The following is a 23,395-nucleotide window of genomic DNA, read 5'->3' as shown; positions in this document are numbered from 1 at the left end:
ACATTGGATCTTTACGGACAATCCATTCTAATTGGTAATGGTGAAAGATGAACGTGTCAGTGTTGAATAAATGTCTGTCTGATCTCATTGTGCTGTTAGACAGTTTCTTTTTCTTATGCAACAGTTTCTCAGCATCTGTAGATTGTGGTTTTAACCCAGTAACCTCAACATAAGATTCAATTCCCTACTGCTTCTGGACTCATCCGTCTCAACACAGTGATCAAGGGTTAGATGCCGTATTCGAGATGACAACCCACTCATTCTGTTATTCTAATATCACTCTGCTCCCTTTTGGCCTCGGTCCACTGCTGATGGAGAAGGAAACTGCTGTGGTCGCCCTGGTATGAACGCTACTCAGTACAAGTCCATCATCAGCTCCGTGTCGGAATGTTTAGCAGCTGTCGATTGGTCGGATGGAACAAATGGGCAAAAGTTTGTGGTTTTACAGATTTACAGCCAAAGGGTTAGCAAAGGGTTAATTGGCAAAAAAAAACACTAGCTGTCCATTAGCAGTAACTCTGATGTTCAAGACAACATGGTAAAACCTCACTTCTAATACCTTAACCAATGTCCTGAGTGAGATGATAAAAGTTAAAAAATAATCTATTAGTGGTGGGCAATGAGCTGGATCATTCATTAGTTGACTGATAATCTTGATGGTTAAATGTAGAGCTGGTTGGTTGCTGGTTGGTATTATGGTTTGTTGATAGTTTGTTGATGAGCTTCTATTACCTTTGGTAAGTAGAGGATTGTCTCCCCTTTGCATTGCAGACTTATTTCGGTTGACCTACAGTAGGTCCAAAGTCTAAGTATAGGCTGTTGTAGCTGGTATTGTTATACACAGACAAAATAAAAAGACGTTCTGACTCCTGGGCTGTGTTCAAAATTGCATACTAACATACTATACACTACACACAAAATGAATACTGTCTACTATATACTATCAGTATGATTAGTATGGTGACCGTTCCCACAGAAGTATACTTCCAAGTAGGGGTTGAACAGACTAGTCGATCCGTCAACTTTAGTGTTGTCTCGCGACACTGTCTACGTGACGTCGACTAGTCGCAGTAGCTGACATTTGCCCAAGATGCTGGTACAACACAGCAAACGAGGGTCCTAGTGCCCCTGCACGGCAAGGCAGCACAAAATCAAGCATTTCTTGCTCATTCCTGGTTTGTGCTCAAACTGCAGCAGTTAGGCAGATACTATGGCTAATATACATGCTAGCCTTAGCTGTAGTGATAACATGTCTGTGCATTAAGCAGATCTGGAAAACATCCACAGCGCAGGACAGAGGCTTCTTTAGCGGGGGAAGGCTGTTGTTGTGCCAAAACCTGTGACCTGAAAAAATCTGTGACCGGAGGTGGTGACAGTTCCAAACCCTGCAGCTTCTCCGCGGACATTTACTCCCTCTTAAACACGTTTGTAATTCTTCTCCAGTCTGCATTTACTTCACCACCGGACCGTCATGTTTAAGGGGGAGTAAATAGCTGCTTAATAGCTATGAAGAGGTTTAGCACTCTTCTTCTCTACTGCAGCAGCAGTCACAGATTTTTTCGGGTCACAGACTTTGGCACAACACCGGCTTCAGTGAAGAAAGCCAAAGCTACCATAAAAACAGCCCAAATAAAGTCTAAACGCCTGGCTCTGAGGAAGCTTCGGGCTTAACAATTACCATAGACTTACGGTAGGCGAAGCAGCAGTGTTCCTGGGTTTACTTTAGCATGTCCCAGGGGCTGACGGTGTTGTGCCAAAGTCTGTAACCCGAAAAAATCTCAGCCCCAACATCGAGCATCTGTGGGGTTCTGGCTTTGGGAAACAGAGCCCCAAGTCCTCCCCCAGATAACTGTTGAGAATCTTTGTCTTCGATGGACAGACAACCAAGACAAATGTTTTGTCACTTTGCTAACAGATTGTATCATTGTATCTTTGACTAACTTACTGTTCTTGTAATTGACATTCATGCAATCTACCAACATCCAGGGTCAGAGAGGTCTGATGGGTCCGGAGGGACGAGCAGGTCGTCCTGGTCCCAGAGGAGAAGTGGGTCCTCCTGGATTCTCTGGTGAAAGAGGGCCACGGGGTCAGATGGTGAGAGAGATCCAATCACAGCAGTCTGTATCGGTTCTTTCAAAGTATATTGACAGGAAGAAGATGTGTCACACTGACATGTTTTCCTAAACAGGGAGAACCCGGCCTGCCGGGGGACAGAGGTGCTTCTGGAGCCAAAGGCCTGGCTGGTGCTGAGGGTGACCAGGGCAGCAAAGGTGACCCAGGACTCAAAGGAATACCAGTAAGTGTTTCTCAAACCTCTGGTATTATACAGCAAAAATGCATCACTAAACTCCATGACATGAAATTCCTTTTATTCTGGGAAGTAAATTGTTTTTGAAAATCTTTCCCAAGTTAACAAAGATCTCTTTTCTTTTTATTGGATGAATATAAAGAAGAAATATGTCCTTGGTGTCAATTTGACCCCATTCAATGTTTATGATTAAAAAAATATTTCATATTTCATGACTTTTCCTAATTTGATGGATACAATTGATTAAGCATAAAATTATCAAGATGATATGTTTTTACTTGCTGAACGCATATTGTAGCATTCGTGTTCCTCTAGGGGTCAATTTGACCCCATGCTGTTTTAGCTGTGTCAAACAAGGAGCAGAGTTGATACTTTTGAGTTAATGCGTTGCAGTAAAGTTCATATCATCAATTTGAGAAGATTTGGATGAAAACTATTCAAGATAAATTAATTCTAATTTAAATGTTTGGCCTGATGGTGGCGCTAGAGAACACGTCAAGGTTTAATTATCAATGGATTATTTATGTATTCAACAAATAAAGTGACTGACTCAAAAACTTTTCTCAAAATTATTTTCTGGTGGCAAATCTCCCTCCGGTCAGATTAAGCCCTAGGGTAAAATGTGTTATATGGATAATTTAAATTAGCTAATTGTATTTGGAAATTGAAAATTACCTAATACATTGTTCTCGTTTGAGTTCCAAGGCTATAAATATCAAGGATGTGCAGTCGACCTTTCTGGAGCCAAAATGTCAAGGTCAAGATCAAGGTCGCGCCAAGTGTCAAAAACCAAAATGTTCCATATCTCTACAAATATTTATCGTACAAGTTCAATGCTTACGTTTATGAATATATGACCTTGACCCTTGCTCAAGGTCATATTTAAGGTCAAGGTCGGTCTTCTGTTTTTCCTGTATTATTACTTTCAATTTAATTAGTAAAAAGAACAAACTTGTCAACAAATCCAAATACAGGTTGTTATTTTTGCCAACTTTTTCAAATTACCAAAAACGTATTCACCTTGCGAATACAGGTCTTGCCTACAGTTTACATTTGATTTTATTTGATTTTATTTTTAACATGAGCACCACAGTAGTGTATTTACCAATAATAATAATAATAATAATAATAATAATAATCAAACAAAGCAAATTGAGAATAAATGGTTTAAAAATCCTGCACATGAAGCCTGTACATGAGTAGGAGGAAGTATGAACTTAAATGATTCTATTCCTTATAATATCTACTACTATACATATTTCTATACAATAGTGTTATTATAATAAACACCTATTTACACTATGAAGAGACATAATTCATTGATATATATCTATATAATTATATAATTCATGTAATCTACTATACATTCATCTGTCCAAACATACAGTATATACACACCTATTTATATATTTTTTTCCCTTTAACAATTATCCTTTGAGAAGATACATTTTATGTATTTATGTTTAAATTCTTTTAAGTCAGACATTTCTTAATTTCCACAAACTGTTCCATAACCTGGTACCGCTTACTGAAGAGAAACATTTGTAATTTAATCCATTACTGTGTGAACACTGGGTCTCTCATCATACCCAGAATAGGTGGGGATAGAAATGGGTGGGTGGTTGTATAACTTAGATGTTTTCTGTGATATTACTTTAAATATAGCATCCAAGGCATGTGCAGCTAATCTGTGGTGGGTTCACAAATGTGTGTGTGACACCTTTCAACTTGGGCTAAAGTAACAGATTATCTGAGCAAAACAAGGGGATGGAAACTCTCCGTCTCACTGCTAAAGGAAGGCCACGTTATGTAAGCTCTGCAGAGACCTGAATTAGAGGTGCTACACTTTCACTTATGTAACTCATCTAAAGAGAAGAAGGAAAAAAAAGGAACAACGTTCAATCCTTGGCTCTTCACTGCCTCTGCCAGTTATCGCCATTGATGGTCACGGAACGGAGTGTAAACTGTGGCCCATGGGTCGGATAGCGTTACACATTCATGCGAATAAAGTTTCTCAGGCAAAGACAACGATGTGAAAGTGGAGATGTCAGAAGGATGTGAACGCTGGCTGTACAAGCACAGCATCGGCCACCCTCAGACACAGACCGACGCAAAGACATCAATTCATTCAGAAATATATACGTTTTTGTGGGTTCGTGTCCCTGATTTAAAGGACACTGATCTAAAGAGCAGCCCACTCTTACCCTGTTTTGTCTGGACCTGCTTTGTTTAACATCTTTAAACACAACCAAATGTTCCCACCCATTAATGTCATGCTAAAGTGTTTAATGGAAATGATAGAAAACAACGCCCAGCTGTTCATATGCAGTGGATATGTTTCTGGTTTGTAGGGGGAATCAGGAGATCTGGGAATGATTGGTTTACAAGGCTTTCCAGGACCTCAGGTAAGGAAGCAGAACCACCGTTTCATTGTAGAACACAAAACATCTCATAAGTCAGGGGTTCTCAACCTTGGGGTGTGGGAGGGGGTCGCCAGATGCCTTCAAGAAAACAAGATTTTTTTTTAACAATTTGAGTACATTTTTGATTATTTTTACCCTTTTTCTGCAACTACACCAAACTTGCCATATTTTAACCAATATTTCCATCACTTTTTCTTGACATATTTTTGCTCTTTTTAATGCATTTTTGCTCCCATTACTGCCACAAATGTCAATGTCTTTTCTGAACATTTTTTCCCACTTTCAAGACATTTTCGGCACTTATAAACCCTTCCCACCACTTGTCCCACTCAGTGTTGCATATGCTGACCAATTATTGTCACTTTTAACCTCTTGTCATATTTCATACTTATTTTTGCAAATGTAACCACATTGGCAGTTTGTCATGCCCATTATTTGCCAGTTTAAACTAATTGTTCCTACTTTTTAAATTGCATTACCCCAACCTCCCCCCATTTCTGCCACTTTTAAGCCAATATTGACACTTTTTTTCTGTTCAATTTTGGCCACTCTAATTTGCAACTTTTAACCAATTTATGTGGTTTTTAAAATCCCATTCTACCACCGTTTCCACCATTTTTGGTGACTTATAATCACTTTTAGTTCTGATTAAAACAATGATTCACATAATTTAGATTACTATATACTATGGCGCGAATAATAAACTTCCTGTATAACAGTGGATATTAATCAGTTAAATAAATACGTTTATCACACATTCATAGAACAATGGACCATCATTTTGCTGACTTTATGGATGGGCCCCAAAATGTCTCTCCTTTATTCCCCCCCTAACCCCTAGGGGTCTCTGATCTCTGGAACCTTTATTTTGGGTGGCGCGGGCTGAAAAGGTTGAGAACCACTGCCATAAGTGATGATGGGAAGTATGATCAGAATGTACCAGCACATGAACCAGATTTTGTTTTACTATCTGAAGGGACTAAACGGTGACTTTGGACTGAAAGGGTTCCCAGGCCCCAAAGGCCCCACAGGCTCCATGGTAAGTTCACTATTAAGTATTTAACTTGTTGAAACTCTCAAAGCTCACGCTGCCTAGCTCCTTTTTTGCTGATACAGTAGGACTACTCTGTGTCTTGTTTGAAACTACTGTCATCACATAAACACTACAGATGTTTTTTTCTTTGTTTTGTTAAAGTTAATGACCGTGTTTCAACCTCCACCTGAAGCCAGAAATCCCACACACCTTTTAGTATAATTCAGGAGTAACCAACATGGTGCCTGTGGGCACCAGGTAGCCCACATGGACCACAAGAGTGGCCCTCAGGCCTGTTCTAACAGGAGCACTAGTAACCAATGAATTTGTCTAAAATCTGATTTACTCACTAAGATAAATGCAGACATATGTAGTCAGAGCTTTAGTAGGTTTACATACTGCTGCACTTGATACTTTTTTCTATTAAATTAAGCGTTTATTTAATTTTTCACTGAAACATTGGGACAAATTTGTTTAAAGTGTGCAGATAGAATTTTATTAAAGAAGCTGCCGATGGTGATAAGATGTATTTTTTTTAATGCAATGTGTTTATTACAAAATTGGTAAATTGTATTAATTTTTTGTAGTGTGTTATTTTTTTGTAACTAATAAGTCGCAGAGATAGTATAAATATGACATGTTTTAGTTAAAATGTTGTTAGTGGCTACTAAAATAGCGACAATGATTTCCTATGAAATGTAATAAATGAAACAATTGCATGAATTAAGAAAAGAACGTGTTACAAGTTGAAATATGTGCTACATTTTTAAGTCACTGCTAGTTTTCCTTATTATCTTACCATTTATTTAAAGGGAAACTGTGAAAGTTTAGTATTTAAAAGTGTATATCAAACCAGTAGCCCATGGGATTATTCAGTGCCTGTGAAGGTTGGTGACCCCTGATATAATTAGTGAACCTCACAAATGAAATTAATTCTTCTATATCCCTACTGAGGGACCAAAAGGGTTATAAACAAGAAATTATTCTGGTTTAAGGGCAGAAGAAAAACATTATAAATGGAAAAATGATTTGATTTAATTCATATTTTTCTTCTAATTTAATTGCATTTAGCAATAATCCAACAAACTAACAACTATGATCACTGCTCATTTATTATCACAATCTCTTTAGAATTATAAGTACATATGGGACATTCACAGTGTTGTGATTATTACTGTGTTATTGATTATTTTTATTGTGTGTTTCAGGGATTAAGCGGCCCTTTGGGCCCTGAGGGAATGATTGGTCCCATTGGAAAACCTGTAGGTTTCTCTATGCCTATACCAGTGTTGGTATTTTTATAAAATTGCATATTCCTCAGAAAGAAAGAGTTTTTATGTCCATTTGGGAGCTGCTCATTGTTTTTTTTCCCCACAGGGGTCAAGGGGTCCAAAAGGCAGCAATGGTGAAATAGTAAGTTTAAATGTATTTGGAAAAACTGTCAAGTTTGTTAGATATCAGTGTAGTTTTGACGCATTCTTAGTGAAAATGCTTTTTTTTGTTCACACACTGACTTTTAAAAGCAGTTTGTAAGTGTTTAAAGGATGTTTTAGTTGAGAAAAGGCCCTGAGGCACGGTTCAGAGTTGGATTAGCATTGGTGACTGACAGAGGATCTGAATGTCTTTGGCATTGGGAAAGTAGCACTTGTGTCTGCTATTGCTCAGGGTGGGGCCTCGTCTCATGTTTGACACATCAGACAATGCATGTAGAAATGACGTCAACACAGCAGCACGCAGATGTATACACGTGTGCACTTATGAACTCAAAGCTGAGTGCTCCGTAGGTGCACATTTTAATTCAATGGCATCACCTTATTATGCAGCTGTAATTTCTCTCTCTATGAAGGAGTCCAGATCCTCCCCAACCCCCCAATGTAAAGTGGTGTTAGTTCTGTCAGAGGCCAGAGGGGGCAGTAGATCACTGTGTACTATAGGGGCAGATATGGACAAATCACATTTTGTGCAACCCCTAAAGTAAACGCACTGAAGACTCTAAAAACGCTGAAAATGACAGAAAAATACACAAAATGACAACAAAAATAGCAGAAAAATATATAAAACAAAAAGAAATGACAGCAAAAATTCACAAAATGAGAAAAAAATATACGAAATGATACCAAGAACATACAAACAACAAAAATACACAAAATAAAAGAAACACACAAAACAAGAGGAAAAAGACACAAAATAACATCAGAAACCCACAAAATGGCACCAAAAATGGCAAAAATAATGCTCAGATTGGTCATTGTTATAAATGTTGATCAAACAATCACATTTTTGTGGCCCAGCTGTGATAGAAGTTGCCCGTCTCTGGTATAGGGCGTACAAACCGGTACTGGTTTACATTAAAAGACTGCTAAGCCAGTTTAAACATTATTATGAGGGTTTTGTTTGTCTTTTTTAAGTAATAACATTGCTGAATAATATGGTTGAAAGTGACTTGGTTAAGGTTTTCATATATTGTCCATGGCCGACCAACCTTTTACCATATTTCTTTAATTTTCTTACACCTGCAGGGGCCTCAAGGACCACACGGTAGTCCAGGACCCAGAGTAAGTATTCATTTGGACGGAGAAACACTAATATTCTGTTGTGTTATCACAAACCTGAGTGAAAAAGTGCTTTATAAATATCATTAGTTAACGACACAAAACATTAAAAAGGATATTGTGAGGTGGATGGATTTTTCATCCCGTCACCTTTGTTTTTATCCGTCTTCCCTCAGGGACCCCCTGGTGCACCAGGCCCTACGGTAAGTGCTGTGATGATGTACGGTTATAGGAATCATGTTCTCTGGGAAGTAAAAAATGATATAATCAGTTCATGAAGCTCTGATTCCTGCAGTAAACACAACCAGTCTGTGATTGTTTGAGATACACAAGATTCATCACTGGCAGTGTGCACGTCGCTGATGAATAGCTTCCCGTTGTTTTGTTGTTTTTGTTTTTTGCTAAGAGTGTATCATGTTTTGCTCTACCAATGACTTTCCACTGTTTAAAACAGACATGGCCAACTAGCGGCCCTCAGTTTCATTATGGAAAACCACACAAAATGACTACAGGAATATACAAAATGACTGCTAAAACATAGAAAATGACAACAAAACACACACAAAAAAGCAATTGAGAAAAAAATATTTAAAATGATAGCAAAAATACATAAAACATACAAAATGACTCATAATGCACAATCCCTGCCCTTCATGGGCCTTCATGGAAAGGCTAAAGCAAGGATAATAGTAAGCAGAAACACCCTGGTACAGAGTGGAGCAGATCTTAATGACAATGAAATGACACCCATTTAGTTGGATACAGACTGACCCGGAGGAGTTGGGGTGGAGGTGGGTTGCAGCTTAAATAGTGTATCCTGTATGTTTTGGCCAATAGGCAGCCATGAGCGGAGTCATCTGGGCTATTGGTTGATTGAAGGTGTGTCTGATGCCTGCCTGAACTAACGCTATGCTCAGTTATTTGTGTCGCTAAAGTCTGGAATGAGTTGTTAATCGATGCAGGAACTGTGAATGTTTATTCCTATTCTATTCATGTTTCTACTATAAACATAAAGCTGCCCTAGTGTTAGCTTTCAATAATGAGCAAAGCCGTGAATGTGTTTTCATTGAGGTGAGTGTGTTGATTTTAAACCCTCAGAGGTGGATTCATGAAGATCAGTCCATCTACGATCTGTCAGAGTCCAACTCCGCCCTGAGGACTGAGGTAATACCTGAACTGTCATGAAGACAGAGGTTCTGAAAGGATACTGGACATGTTTGATTGTGTCCTCTGATGAAACCCAAACTTTGTTTCCCTAAGCAGAGTTTCCAGAACATGGAGATGAGCCTGACGGAGCAGAACACTGAGATCCTTAAAACTCTGCATTATCTGAGCAGCGTGATTGAAAGCATCAAAAAGCCTCTCGGCACCAGAGAGAACCCGGCTCGTGTGTGCAAAGATCTGCTGGACTGTCAACACAAGCTCACAGACGGTGAATGGAGAGAGCCAAATGTTGCTTTTGGATGTGTTTAGATCAGGCTGTAAATCGCAGTCCTCCAAAGGCTGCTGTCCTGCATGTGTCAGCTTTTTTTAACCCTCATATTTTCCTCAAATATTACAAACACATTTTACCCTTTGGGTAAATCTGACCCCAGAAATATTTCAAATGATTTTCAGAAAATTATTGACCAAGTTTTTGTGTCAGGCACTTTATTTATTTGTTGAATACATAAATAACCATGACCTGTTCTCTAGCGCCACCATCAGGACAAACTTTAAACATCAGTTTTTAGAGTTATGGCACGTTCACACCAAACGCGTCAAAAAGCGTTCTGAAGCTTTACGCACGGCGGACGCTGCACGTTTTGAGATTTTAAGCTTTTGACGTGCGTCCGACCCTAGAGTTGGGATTGTTGAACCTTTGTTGCATATCGCGGCACGTCGACCAATCAGGAGCTTTCCCCAACCGTGACGAATTCAGAGTAATGAAAAAAAACGCGAACCGGAGACAGATGGACAGGTGCTCTTCTACTGGAATACAGCGCCTGTAGTTGGGGTCCTGGTAGGAGATGCGAACGCCGATGCGGGTCAGCAGGTCGTCAAACTGGGCACGGGAGAGACGGAAGTAGCGCTGAAATCGACTCCGGTTCGAGTGCAGCTCTGGTGAATCCAGAAACGGCGCTGAGGTGCAAATAAAGCCAAGCCACTCTCTGGATAATGTAGAGCTGATGAACGTGAGTTGGAGGCTGCATGTTCACCAAGGAACTCCAAACTTTGTTCTCCATTCACCCACACTTCTCTATAACCCTCTGACATCACAGCAAAATACATCCGATCAGAAACACAGCATTCTCAACACAATTACAGTATGTTCCCCACTACTTCACAGTCACTGGGTGAATTATGAACGTAACTGATCGCCACAATATCATCCATTGTATGAACACCACCGGCAACAAAGAAGCCCCTCCCCTCGTCGTGCTCTCTTCCCAACTTGTTTGGACGCGCGTCCGGAGTCTTCTACTTTCGGTGACAAGTGTACTGATTCAATGAGCTCAAGCGTCCAACTAGGGGCGTGAGGCACAATGTTTACGCATAAAACGCGTTTGGTGTGAACGCGCCATTGGTGTATCTTGAAAATTTGGGGTGCACATTCATAACTCTCACAGAATGAACCCTATTGAACACTGTAACATGTAAAGTCACACATGGGTCACACACAGGCAAACCCAAGTTTTACACAGCTGTAACAGCTTAGGGTCAAAATGACCCCAGAGGAACACTTGATGCATGCAATATGCGTTCAGCAAATTGAAATAATATCATTATGATTATTGTATGCTTAATCAATTGTAACCATCACTAAATATGAAGCAAAAATAATAATAAGTCAACTACAGTGTTGGGAACGTTACTTTAAAAAAGTAATTAGTTATAGTTACTCACTACTTGTTCCAAAAAGTAACTGAGTTAGTAACTGAAGTACTCTATAATAAAAGTAACTCATTACCAAGGAAAGTAATTATTTGCGTTACTGTTAAAAAAAACTTGCTATATGTCAAAGAATTCAGATTTTTTTTTAGATGCGTGTGTCGTTGTGAGGTGCTTCATTAAATTTGAGTTGCTTACAACGGATGTCGACAAAGTCTTCACTCCTGGATATAATGAACACTTCACATACACGTTCTTGTGTTTGACCACAATTAATTTGAAGTAGTGTTTGTATCGCCACCTAAAAAATAACAACTATTCATCGGACTGCTCCACGCTCGCCATCTCTGCTGCTTCATCCAATCTGTAGTGTGTGTGTGTGTGTGTGTGTGTGTGCGTGTGTGTGTGTGTGTGTGTGTGTGTGCTGGCACGTGTGTAAAAACACTGGCTCTGATGCATGTAACGCATCGCATTTAACGTTCAGTAACATTAACAGCGTTTTAACAGCGTAAATAGTAATTAGTTAGATTACCCCGTTACTGACAAAAAAATGCCGTTACCTAACACTGTTATTTTAAACGCCGTTATTCCAAGCAGCTCAACTATCACTCAACTATCACTTTTTGGTCAAATTGACCCCATGGATAATAGGAGGGTTCTTCTTCTTCTTTCTGTACATGTTTTATTTCATTACCTACTGACGTAATAGGAGGGTTCAAAGGTAACATATCTGTAAAGGAAGATACATAGAGCAAGAAGGTCCTCGAAACAGGCAGGACTTCATCCCTCTAGGACTGGTATCTCCCATCAAACTCCTGCTCTCCTCTTCAACTCTTAGGATGGTTCTGGATCGATCCAAATCTGGGCTGTACTTCTGATGCCTTCAAGGTCTTCTGCAACTTTACAGCTGGGGGACAGACATGTTTACATCCAGTGGCACCAAACAAGGTAACATGGAAAAAACAACAGATAGCACAAAGGTACAGTAGTTTATTTGTGTCCCATTTTCTCAACTTAACCCTCGATCCAGAATGTATTAGACACTACCCTGGTCCACCAAACACAAATTATTTTAGGGCCTCTGATTTTCTGTGATCACAGAAAATGGTTGGAATAAATGGAAATCATGCTCTGAAACAGAAAAAGCAGCCAATAGTAACTCCCCAAAACAGCTCATGGAGCACTCTATTTGAAAATCACTGATTGGCTGAAAGGTCGCGTCACGCTCCTGGATTCCTAAAGGTCTACTGGGCCAAGAGAAGGTGCAGAAGTCCTGTTTCCTATCAGAACACTTTGAATTACAATTTGTTCAAAGGCAGTTATGGATTTTTGACCAAATTAAGCAAAAAAAAAAACATACGTACTGCAGCTTTAAAGGTTTCATAAATCATGATTTGGGATCATATCACACATTTCAAAGGTATTTTTTCCCGTTAAACAAGTGGCTGAGGAAAAGTTGCAGTTTGTTGTATGATGTAATGCTGACCATTCCATTTTTCTAAATCATCTGAAGCATATAAAATTTAAAATTAATAACAGTAGTTAACTCTATTAACTCAATTTATTCTGTTTGGTAGGATTTTAGGAAGGTTAATATCCAGTAAAGGGCTCTAAACAAGGAAAAATGATGAAATTTGTGGAATTTTGAAAGTGAAAATCCGGTTTTTAAAGGCATCTCATTGTAGTTTGAATGCTGCAATAATCTGGTCCTTGCCTCTTCTTTCAGCTGATGTTCAGCATTGGTAAAGTCCAAATGAAGTTTCTCCACCTACTGAGTGCCGAGGGCAGCCAAACCATCTCTCTCCACTGCCTGAGAGATCCACCCACCAGCGACACAGACGGGCCCCGAACCACCCAGGCGACCCACACAGACAACAGACAGCTTCGCTTTCGCAGCTGGAACAAACAGATGTTTGAGAAAGACACACTACTTGAACCACTTGTGCTTCAAGATGAATGCCAGGTAATGGGATCTGATCCCACTGTTTTCCTGACAGAACCTTAGTTACCCCTACTTATTATTACAAACACATGTTATCCTTGGGGTCAAGCTGATATTTACTTGAATTTACCGTACATTATAATACAGGGATTCTCGACTAACATCATCTTCAAATAATGATCCAAACACAGGACGAACAGGAAATACTTGAAAACCAATAAATGAAAAAAAATAATATTTTTTTTTTTTGCTGAGGTATTACATAGAATATCACAACAATTGTTTTGAAAAACTAAACAATTGACTAAATAAAAAGTCTTGTTTTTTAACATTTTGGGGGACAGACAGACAAGTTTTACACAGCTAAAACAGTTTGAGGTCAAATTGACCCCCAGATGAACACCAATACGTGCAACATGTGTTCAGCACATTGAAAATATATCATCATGATAATTTTATGCTTAATCATTTGTACCCATCAAATTAGGAAAAGTCATGAAATATAAAGCAAAAAAAAGAAATAGTAAACTATTATTTTTTTAGTGATAAACATTAAATGGGGTCAAATTGACCCTAAGGATAATAGGAGGGTTAAGTTATTATCAAATCCAGTAGCCTTAATAAATAAAATACCAGAATAAACATGATTTGATTTGATTATTGATCAGGGATGAAGAAATAAAACGTGACTAAACTGAATTTTAACAGGTTTTTACCAAGATTGTGTTCATTGAATGTCAGACATTTTTACGCCGACCTTTTTTCAGTGGATTTTTCTTTTCTTTTTTTTCTCTCTTCTTTTTTCTTCTCTTTTTTCCTTCTTTTTCTTCCCTTTCCTCTTCTCTTCATTTTTTTCCTTTTTTCCCTTTTTTCATTATTCTTCTTTCTTTTCTTTCCTTCCTTCCTTTTTTTTTTTTCTTTTTTCTTCTTTTCTTTCTTTTTCCATCATCCTTTCCTCTCCTCTTTTTCTTCTCTTTTTTCTCTTCTCTTCTTTTTTTTTTTTTCCTTTTTTTTTTTTTTTTTTTTTTTTTTTTTTACCTTTCTTTTCCTTCTTTCTTTTCTTTCCTTCTTTTTTCTCTTCTCCTTTTTTTACCTCTTTTTTTCTTCTTTTTTTACTCCATTTCTCTCTCTCTTTATTTTTCTCGCCTTTTTTCCCTCTCTTCTTCTTCTTCTTCCCACCAGCTAAGTTAAAACAGACCACTTTAGTTCTGTTTAGAGAGTTTTAATTTAGATTATAAGGCAAGAGGAAACTATCACTACCACTAAACGCTACACCTGCATTACTTTTAGAGCATTCTGTTAAAAAACAATATACCATGGAAGACACTGAGATACCTCCAAATATTCCATAGTCTGAGAATGAAACTAAGAGACATGACACGTAGCATGTCCCACAGATGATTTTCTAACTGATAACATGTTGTGCACCATCTTACTTTCAGATCCATGATGGGAACTGGCACCAGTCACGTTTCCTCTTCCACACTCAGGACAGTCGTCAGCTACCTATCGTAGACATACTGGGAATTCCCTCGTCCCAGTTCAACAGCCAGCAACGCATCGAGATCAGCCCGGTCTGCTTCCTGTGACATCACCGCCCTCTGTACCCCCCCCCCCCATCCCACATGGACCACCACCACCAACACCACTAACACCCATCACAGTCGTTCTCTTTGTTTGATCCGTGAAAAAACTCTCTTTCCGGCTGGAGGATCAGAGCATATGATTGATATTTATCAAAATAAAGTGTGTAAAGTTTAGTTTAAGTTTTTTTTTTTTTTTTTTTAATCAAATGGTGCTTTTTGTAGTTTTGCTGCACATGAATCCAAATACTCCTCAGTCACAGGCGAGGGCAACGGACAACGCGCTCCAACAAAGCCAGAGGAGCCCAGGCGGGGGCCGTACCCGAAGGATGGGGCCCAGTCTCTGCAGAGAGGAACAACCTCTAACTAAAGGGTTAAACCAAGTGCAATAGCATGTGGGAAACGTGTGAGCGCTTTCAATGTGTTCTTCTCAAACCAGAGGCTTTATTTCATGTTGTTTTTAACGATATCATTGTCATCTTCAGAGATGGAGCTCTACCTCTAACTGCTTAGAATGCTTTCTAGAATAGTCCGGAGGTAGATTTGTGTCAGTATTATTCAATCAAAAAATATATTTTCAATCCCCCAAAAAAAACTTTTCGATCAGTTTACTTTAATTAAAAAAAAAAAAAAACCTTTTCATTTAAAAAAAAAAAACAACTTTTCAAAAAAATTTGTTCAATCAAAACAAGTTTTTAATAAAAAAAAGTTTACTTCAATGTTTTCAATCAAAAAACATTTTTAATTAAAAAGTACTTTTTCAATCAAAAAATGTTTAGTTCAATTAAAAGAAAACCTTTTCAATAAAAAAAAAAACCTTTCGATGAAAAAACGTTTTTAATCAAAAAAAAAAAATTGACTTCAAATAAAAACATTTTTAAAAATTCAATAAAAAAACAACCTTTTCAATCAAAAAAGTTTACTTGAATAAAAAAAAAACACCTTTTCAAATCTAAGAATTATTTGACATATATATATATATATATATATATATATATATATATATATATATATTTGCATTTGAACACTTTGATTGAAAATATTTAATTTGATTGATGTGATTTTTTTTTTTTTAATATTGTATTTTTTTTAATTATTTTATTGAATAATGAAGACACAAATCTACCTCCATAGAATAGTTGCTTGTGTCAGATTAGGGTGTTTATTTGTTTGTTTGTTTTTTCTTTGCTTTTGTGTATGTAGCGGTTACATTGAGACATGTTCATGTTGAGCTGTTCATTTCTAATTTATGAACTTTTTTTTTTTTTTTTTGATACACTACATATTTTTGTAGCGTTTCCTTTCCTTACAGCGGTTCCTCAGGGGACTTCTACCCGGTGCTGAAATAAATAAAAAAAAAATGGAGTCATCAGTGACATTTCTTTTGTATATATTGACAGCATACTGTATGTTTATTTATACCCTTTCTTTGTTAAAATTTCTGTATTCTGAAGACTCCCTGGCCACCAAAAACTCAAAGGAAGTATTTATGTAACAAAGGTGCATTTGTGTGTTTCCCACCTGTGACTCCGTGCTCAACATTGTAATTATTTGTCGTCTCATGCAAATGTGTAAATGAATATCTAATAATTTTCCAAATAAATTTAATATTTTACTCACCAATAACTTGCTTTTTTAATGGCCAAGCTGAGCATCAATACAGACAAAAACAAAGAGTTTTTGTTGTTGTTTTGTGTATTTTTGGAGTCATTTTGGGTGTTTTTGTTGACATTTTGGATAATTTATCATTTTGGGTATTTCTGCGCTCATTTTTATTTTTTTGTTGTTTTGTACATTTTTGTGTGTTTTTGGAGTAATCTTGATTATTATTAGTCTTGTTTATTTTAACTGTCTTTTTGTTTTTTTTTTGTCATTATTTTGCATATTTTTGTGTTCTTGTGTATTTTTCTGTAATTTTTTCTGTTTATGTACTTTGGTATTATTTTGTAGCCGCTTCCTTCAAGATCCCAGGCCACACAACAGAAACTGCTTCCAAAACAAAATGTATTTTATTATTAAAAGTAATTTAGACCCACATAGCTCCATGTATTTTATTCGGTTATGTGAAAGTATCAAACACAAATCTGTGCAGGCATCTACACAGATGATGTAATTCATTGATTTTGCTTTAAAGAAGGCTGAAAACAAATCAGGTTTTAGTATCCTGAATATTCAGTTTCAAAACCAAATAAAAAGCAGTGTGATTATTTTTTTTTTAATTTAAAAACAAAACGAAATACAAAAAAGAGCTTCATGTTGTTTTAAGCTCGCCACATTCAGTCAGAGAATGGAGGTAGATTTGTGTCTATTATTCAATAATAAAATATATATTTTCAATAAAAAAAAAAAGACTTCAATCAAAAAGGTTTACTTCAATTGAAAAAACTTTTCAATTAAAAAACAACATTTTCTATCAAAAGTTTACTTTAATAAAAATAATTTAAAAAACAAACAAAAACAATTATTTGTGTCTCAAATATTTTTTTTTTTTGCATTTCAACACTTTTTCTTTGAGAAGATTAATTTTTTTGTGGACCAGGTTGCTAATAAAAAAAAACTGATGAAAAAAATCAGTTTGGCCATTTGTTTTTTTTTTTTTTGTTTTTTTACTGATTTAAAATTTTAACGGGAATACAGTAAGAAAAAAAGAAAAATATTCACGCTTTTAAACCGTAGCAATGCAGTCCATCCCTCTGACGCTAGGAGGCGCTAATATGCACGTTTTCAACCGGAAGTAGTGTCACTACACGTGGTGCCACTGGCGGAAACGGGTTTGTTTTGGTGCTACGCAGCGTGTGTGGGTTCGTGGGTTCTCAGTATTTAATCAATAATAACTCATTAAAACAAACATGATGCTGACGCTGGAGGATCACTGCGGCCTGGAGGAAGAGGAGAGAGGCACCAAGAGGAAGATTTCCCTCTCAAAGTGAGTCATTTAATCACGCTGATGTTCTCTAATGAAATGTATTCATATGTATTGGTGTTGTTCAGTCGTTTATGATGACCTGTCTTCTTCCCTGTAGGTGTTCAGTCTGTGCTGCAGATGAGTCCAAATATAAATGTCCTGCCTGCCTTACAAACACATGCTGGTGAGAACATGCAATTCACATTTTACACACTTTTTATTCCAGAGACACAACTATAAGCAGCTTTTTTTATTGACCTTCAACAGTACCATTGGCTTAGCTATCTTAAACACCCTCATTGGCATTAAAAGGCATTAAATTCATGAATCTAAAAATAAGGCTTTAATTTTAATGGCTTTTTTTGTTTTTGTTGTTTTATAGGTTTCTGTGTTTTTGTTTTTTTCTCATTTTGTGTTTTTGGAGTGATTTTGATTCTTTTTGTACAATTTTTTTTTTAGTGTATTTTACTGTCATTTTGTGTATTTGTGTGTGTTTACTTTGGGGGCTCCCAGTTGCACATCTGCACTAGACACTGGAAAAAATGGACCCTAACTCTATGTAACTGATGTGGCATTTTTTTTCTCCAAATGTGTTAACTGTGATTTCAGTTTTAAATTTAATTTCAAATGCATTAAAAAGTCTTCAAATGTCCACCAGATAGGATGAATATAGCAGATCTTTTTGTATATTCTAATAGAGTAGGTGGAGCTGTATTACTATTCCAAATTCCAGTTTCTTATGTGATACAGTTCCTGAGATATTCAAAGCTAAGAGAAAAAATAAAGGACTCACCAAAATGGACACATACCCCCCCTCACTAAATTGGCCATGTCTCAAAAAGTATTCATCCGATTAAACTAAAAATATACAGTTTGCCTCTTGAATAATCAGGAAACAATTGGTAAAAATGTCAGAATTCAAGGTGGGAGATGGAAAGAGTGTGGAAGAGTTGATTATTTTTAAAGTGAGAATGAGATGTGAACATCCACTGCGCCAACATCCCCCCCACCCCCCGCACTCAACCCCCTGAGTAGAGGACCCAGACAGCCCCCTGCCCCAGACCCTAGCGGAGGAGTCAAGGCCCACGCCCAGCAGACGGTCAGAGCCGCGCTGAACGGCACCACCGGGCTCATAGCCAGCAGGGACCGGACCCCAGGCCAGAAGGAGCCGGACCCCAGGCCAGAAGGACCCGGAATAGAAGCAGCACCGGGAGCAGCCTGCCCAGGGACGACGACCACATCCCCAGCCGCCAAGGGCACCAAGGGGATGCTACGAGTCACCCCCAGAGCGCCCCAGATCATCCATTGATGCCACCAATGCGATGAGCCTTAGTTATTGCTAAATTCAGCGCCCCCCCACGAAGGGCCCAGCCAGACCGCCACACCGGCATGTGGCGCACAGACCCCGGCATCGCAGGGGACCGCCTAAGCAGGGGTCACCCCGCGCCGCACCCACAGGCATGCAAGGGCACAGCCGGCCAGGCCCGCCCCAAGGGCGAACCACCGAGCCCCCCATTCCAGCCCACAAACCGGCCACAGTCCAGCAGGACCCCAGACGGTGCAAGGGCAGCAGCCCCGCTGCCCACCGGACAGTGCAAGCCAAGGGGCAATGCCCCCCACCATCGCTTGAGCGACCAGTGGCCACCACCCTGGGGAGGAGGCACTCTAACGGCACACATCCGGCAGCCCCCAGCCAAGGGTGCCCCGGACCCACCCATCGGTGTGCAGATAGCAGGATAGACCTATCCAGTGGCCGACAGCGACCTCAACCACCGGGACTCAGGCTTTCAGTTTAATCTGTGGATGTTTTACATGTTGGATCATCGTCATGTGGGGTGTGGTATTCTATAAATAGCCGACATCTCATCTGTTTGTGTGGTTCCCTCTTTGATTGATGTTGTTTACAAGATTTGATTTTGGGGGAACGGTGGAGTTGTTTTCTCTAAGTTTGGCTTCGGATGTTTAAAATCTCTTTGGAATGATCAACAGTCCAAGAAAAGGGATGTTGTTTTTCCAAATTATGTACGGATGTGTGCGTGTTTTTGTCTGGTCTGCGATTGCATGGATGTTATTAGAACTGGTTCCTGTCTGGGGCCACCAACAGCCCAGTTTGAAAAGGAAAATATTTGAATTTTTTTTTTCTTTTTTTACAGCAAATACAGGAAAATAAACCTTAAAAACATGGGGTTTGTTTTAAAAAGATTGAATCGCTTACTAACTATAATAAAAGAGGCTTAAAACATCTTTGTTTGATTATTATTCACAGATGCAGCGCCAAAACACTTCTAAACCATCTGTATTTTACATTAAGATAATAAGTGACATTCCATTTTAATACAGACGGCTGGGAATTCAGTTTTGTCCTGGATGTTTAGCTGTTTTCTCTGTGTATTTTTTTTAGCTTACTGTGTGTGAAGAAGCACAAAGAAGTTTCTGGATGCAGTGGAGTCCGAGACAAAACGGGGTTCGTGACACTGTCACATTTCGATGAAATGGCGCTTCTCAATGGTGAGCTGATGCATGCACTGCAGTCTGTGTTCTCACACCTTTGGCTACCCACTAGGGATAGACCGATATGGATTTTTTTGTGCCTATGCGGTGAATGCAGCAGCCTGCATTGACCGATGCCGATGCACGTAAAAAACCTAAAAAAATCGGCCAATAATATTGGCCGGCCGATTTTTTGGTCTATCACTACTGCCCACATTGCCTGTTGGAGATGCTGTGACTCCATCATGTTTTTTTCATTTAGCTTTCATCATGGTAAAAAAAAAACTCAAATTAAAATAATTGAATCAATGTTGAATAAATAATTTGGGTAACTTAACTGCTCAACCGACCGCGTGACTTAATGTTTATGCGTATGTTGAGTTTCCAGCTGCATTTATATAAACCAGAGGTTCCCAACCTTCTTTGGGTTGTGACCCCATTTTGATATGACAAATGTCTGGCGACCCCAGAGAATTAGTTTTTGATCATGTTTATTAAAGTGTGCTACAAGCACAGAGTAGCCAGGGTTAGTACACAGGGGCGGATTCGCTAAGATCTGAAATGTCGTATGGGTAGTAAACCAGGTGCGTCCCTAAATCCTTTGGTGACGCAGTTTTCTCACCTGCTGCGAGGAATTCACTAAGATTGCAGCAATGATTAGCGCACGTGTAGAAGTGGTGGAGACCGCCCTATTTAAATGAGCGTTTTGCTCCATCAATGTGGAGACGTGAGTGCACAGACGCACACAGTTACATTAGAGGAAGTTAAATTGGATGCAGATGGACTTCTCTGACATTTAATAAAGTAGAAAACTAAACAAACAAATAATGTGGCTGCTCCGTCAGGTCCTGTAACTTTGTTCTTATCAGTCCATGAAAAACAGGCAGATTTGGACATAAATATTATATATATATATATATATATATATATATATATATATATATATATATTAAATGAAAATATTTATTAGCAGTGACATTCAGTTCAACTTTATTTATATAGCGCTAATTACAACAAAAGTTATCTCAAAGCGCTAAGTCATGTCAATGTACATTCCAACAATGCACAATATAATATGAAATATAATATAATGTAAAATAAAACACTAAATATGTTTAACTTGACCCATTCATGTATACATTAAATAATAATATACAGACCTATAACTGATTGGGCTTCTGAAAGGGTCAAATTAAATCAGTCGTAATGAAGTGCAGAAGAGGATCTCAGTGGAACGTGCACTAACGCTAAAGCTGAATTCATGCTGCTGATGAACAGTCAGGATTTTTTGGAGTCGGGTATTGCCGTGACGGAAACGTAGATAGAACTGGAGACTGTAACTTTCATTGTTTTCGCTCCGTCCCATCCTACAGCTGCTCCACTGACACGTTGGCCCGATTCCAGACATATGCACGCCGATTGCTATGTTTGGTCGCGTCCTCACAGCATCCTGTTTCTGCTGCGTTGTCTTGGTGGGAAAAAGGTTTTTTGACCGTCACAAATAAATGAATATATGGGAAACACTGTCTTTTGTCCTCATGACTCATGGTAAATGTTTATTTGTAGCGTAACTCTGTCCCAGATGGTAACAGATGTCATGTTAATCAGACACGTGTGTGTGCATAGATTACAGATTTCTGGAGGATACTGGAAGATTTGCCAACAGTGCCTCAAGAGACAACCTCCTTAAATCTCCTCGCACCACTTTTAAAGTAAGTCCTGGTTTGATTGCTGTGTTTATGTTCTCAAAATGTGGCTGAAATGACTATGGTAATAATAATAGATGTTTCCAAATTTCAAAAGAAATATACGTAGAAGCAAGAAATAAACTTTTCATTGTTTAAAAATACAAATAGGAAACTATGTATTGTGTAATTGGACTGGTTGATCGTTTTCAGAGCACATAAGATCTCAAGTCCTATCAGGACATAAAGAAAATTTCAACCAAAGACTTAAAAAGTGTATCTGGAGAAAATTACCTACCCTAGCTTTAAGATAGTCATTTTTTTTTAAAATTCTGATGTGATAATATTTTCTTATGTATACATCTAAATTCTTATATTTAGGACATTTAGGAAAAGGTCGTGAGTTATAATGACAACCAATCTGGTGGGGGATATTGATGACTGTCTTTTTGTTTTACATACTTTGCAATGGAAAATTTGGGTATTTTTTAGAGGGGTAGGTGAACAAAAGGTCAGTTTCATACAGTGCAGTGGTTCCCAATCTGTTTTGTCTCTTGTACCCCCTTTGCATTTTTGTCAGATCATGTGTAGCCCCTCTGTATATCATTAGTACCCTCTCTATAATTTCATATACTTTTTTATTTGTGGAATAGCTGGCTCTCCTAAACCCCTGTGTTTCAGTGGTTCACAACATTGGTTCCCTATGGCTTAATTTACACATTTAAAACAATGAGTGGAGTTTAATTTATATGTATATGTGATTACTTCAATATTAAGTGAATACAGTCTCCTTTGTAAAATATAGCTAATTATGGTCTTCTATTGTCAGAAGTGTAATAAAATGGCCTCCACAGAGATTGTCAGCAATTAAAATTCTTCCCTGTATGAACAGATGGAGAATCCTATCCTCTGTGTTTTTCTCTTCTACTTCTGTTGCTACACTTGTATGATTTGGAGCTGTAGTTATATAACTCGGCCCTACATACAAGTTCACCCCAGCTATTACCTGCTCTGTTACCACAACACAGCCCAATCCCTTTTCTCTGAATTTTTTTTTTTTTATAACCAAAGGTGGTGAACGGCTCAGTGCTCACGATTTCAATCAGGCGCTCAGGGAGACACAAAGGCCTGAGATGAGATGAGCTCTGGGCTTTGGGTTCCCTCCGCAGTGCTGCAAGTGCAGTAATCTATTACTATATACTATATTTTATTAAATCTCATTCAGCACTTAACTCAACTAATAAAGAAGCCAGAAATATAGGTCTTGTCCTCCGTAATTCAGATAAAAGGCATAAGCAGAAAACTTTATTTGGTAGTAAAAGTTGCTCAACTTAATAAATGTTGGAGCTCTTTAAAGTAACTCCCTCGGTTTTTTTCCAAGGTCGTCGCGTCTCTGAGCTCAACAATCAATCCTACCGCCCTCCAATATTTAATCTGTGCGTATTAACAATTCTATATCTCCCGCAAGTTCTTTTTTGTCTTCATTTATTCACACCAGTGTTTTTCAGCTAATTTACTTTGATTTCCTGATATGTTTTGACTGTTAACTGCCAGTCTTCTTCAGAGGCGACTGCTGATCGCTTTGATGTGTTAATCCGTGTTT

General features: G+C 38.3%; 2 protein-coding genes across 4 annotated transcripts in view; both read left to right on the top strand.

The window, feature by feature from the left end:
- Positions 1–15,335, top strand: part of col24a1 (collagen type XXIV alpha 1 chain) — a 116,457-nt gene extending 101,122 nt beyond the window's left edge. The window contains exons 49-61 of one of the 3 annotated variants that reach the window (XM_028443818.1): positions 1,987–2,094; positions 2,189–2,296; positions 4,660–4,713; positions 5,708–5,770; positions 6,973–7,026; positions 7,142–7,177; positions 8,284–8,319; positions 8,493–8,519; positions 9,415–9,480; positions 9,577–9,748; positions 12,026–12,135; positions 12,914–13,150; positions 14,572–15,335. In XM_028443818.1, the coding sequence (XP_028299619.1) occupies positions 1,987–2,094; positions 2,189–2,296; positions 4,660–4,713; positions 5,708–5,770; positions 6,973–7,026; positions 7,142–7,177; positions 8,284–8,319; positions 8,493–8,519; positions 9,415–9,480; positions 9,577–9,748; positions 12,026–12,135; positions 12,914–13,150; positions 14,572–14,718 (1,218 nt within the window). In that variant the 3' untranslated portion in view covers positions 14,719–15,335. Of the gene's footprint in view, positions 1–1,986; positions 2,095–2,188; positions 2,297–4,659; positions 4,714–5,707; positions 5,771–5,926; positions 6,223–6,972; positions 7,027–7,141; positions 7,178–8,283; positions 8,320–8,492; positions 8,520–9,414; positions 9,481–9,576; positions 9,749–12,025; positions 12,136–12,913; positions 13,151–14,571 lie in introns of those variants that run through there. The other 2 variants (XM_028443819.1, XM_028443820.1) reach the window with 2 other exon arrangements.
- A 2,139-nt stretch (positions 15,336–17,474) lies between these two features.
- The window catches only part of znhit6 (zinc finger HIT-type containing 6), a 34,473-nt gene continuing 28,552 nt past the window's right edge, over positions 17,475–23,395 (top strand). The window contains exons 1-4 of the mRNA XM_028443837.1: positions 17,475–17,638; positions 17,736–17,801; positions 20,019–20,125; positions 21,734–21,819. Of these exons, the coding sequence (XP_028299638.1) occupies positions 17,562–17,638; positions 17,736–17,801; positions 20,019–20,125; positions 21,734–21,819 (336 nt within the window). The 5' untranslated portion in view covers positions 17,475–17,561. The remainder of the gene's footprint in view (positions 17,639–17,735; positions 17,802–20,018; positions 20,126–21,733; positions 21,820–23,395) is intronic.

The sequence above is a fragment of the Gouania willdenowi genome, chromosome 4 (assembly GCF_900634775.1).
Source record: "Gouania willdenowi chromosome 4, fGouWil2.1, whole genome shotgun sequence".
NCBI lineage: Eukaryota > Metazoa > Chordata > Actinopteri > Blenniiformes > Gobiesocidae > Gouania > Gouania willdenowi.
The sequence above is the reverse complement of the archived record's forward strand: the minus strand, read 5'-3'. Positions and strand labels throughout refer to the sequence as shown.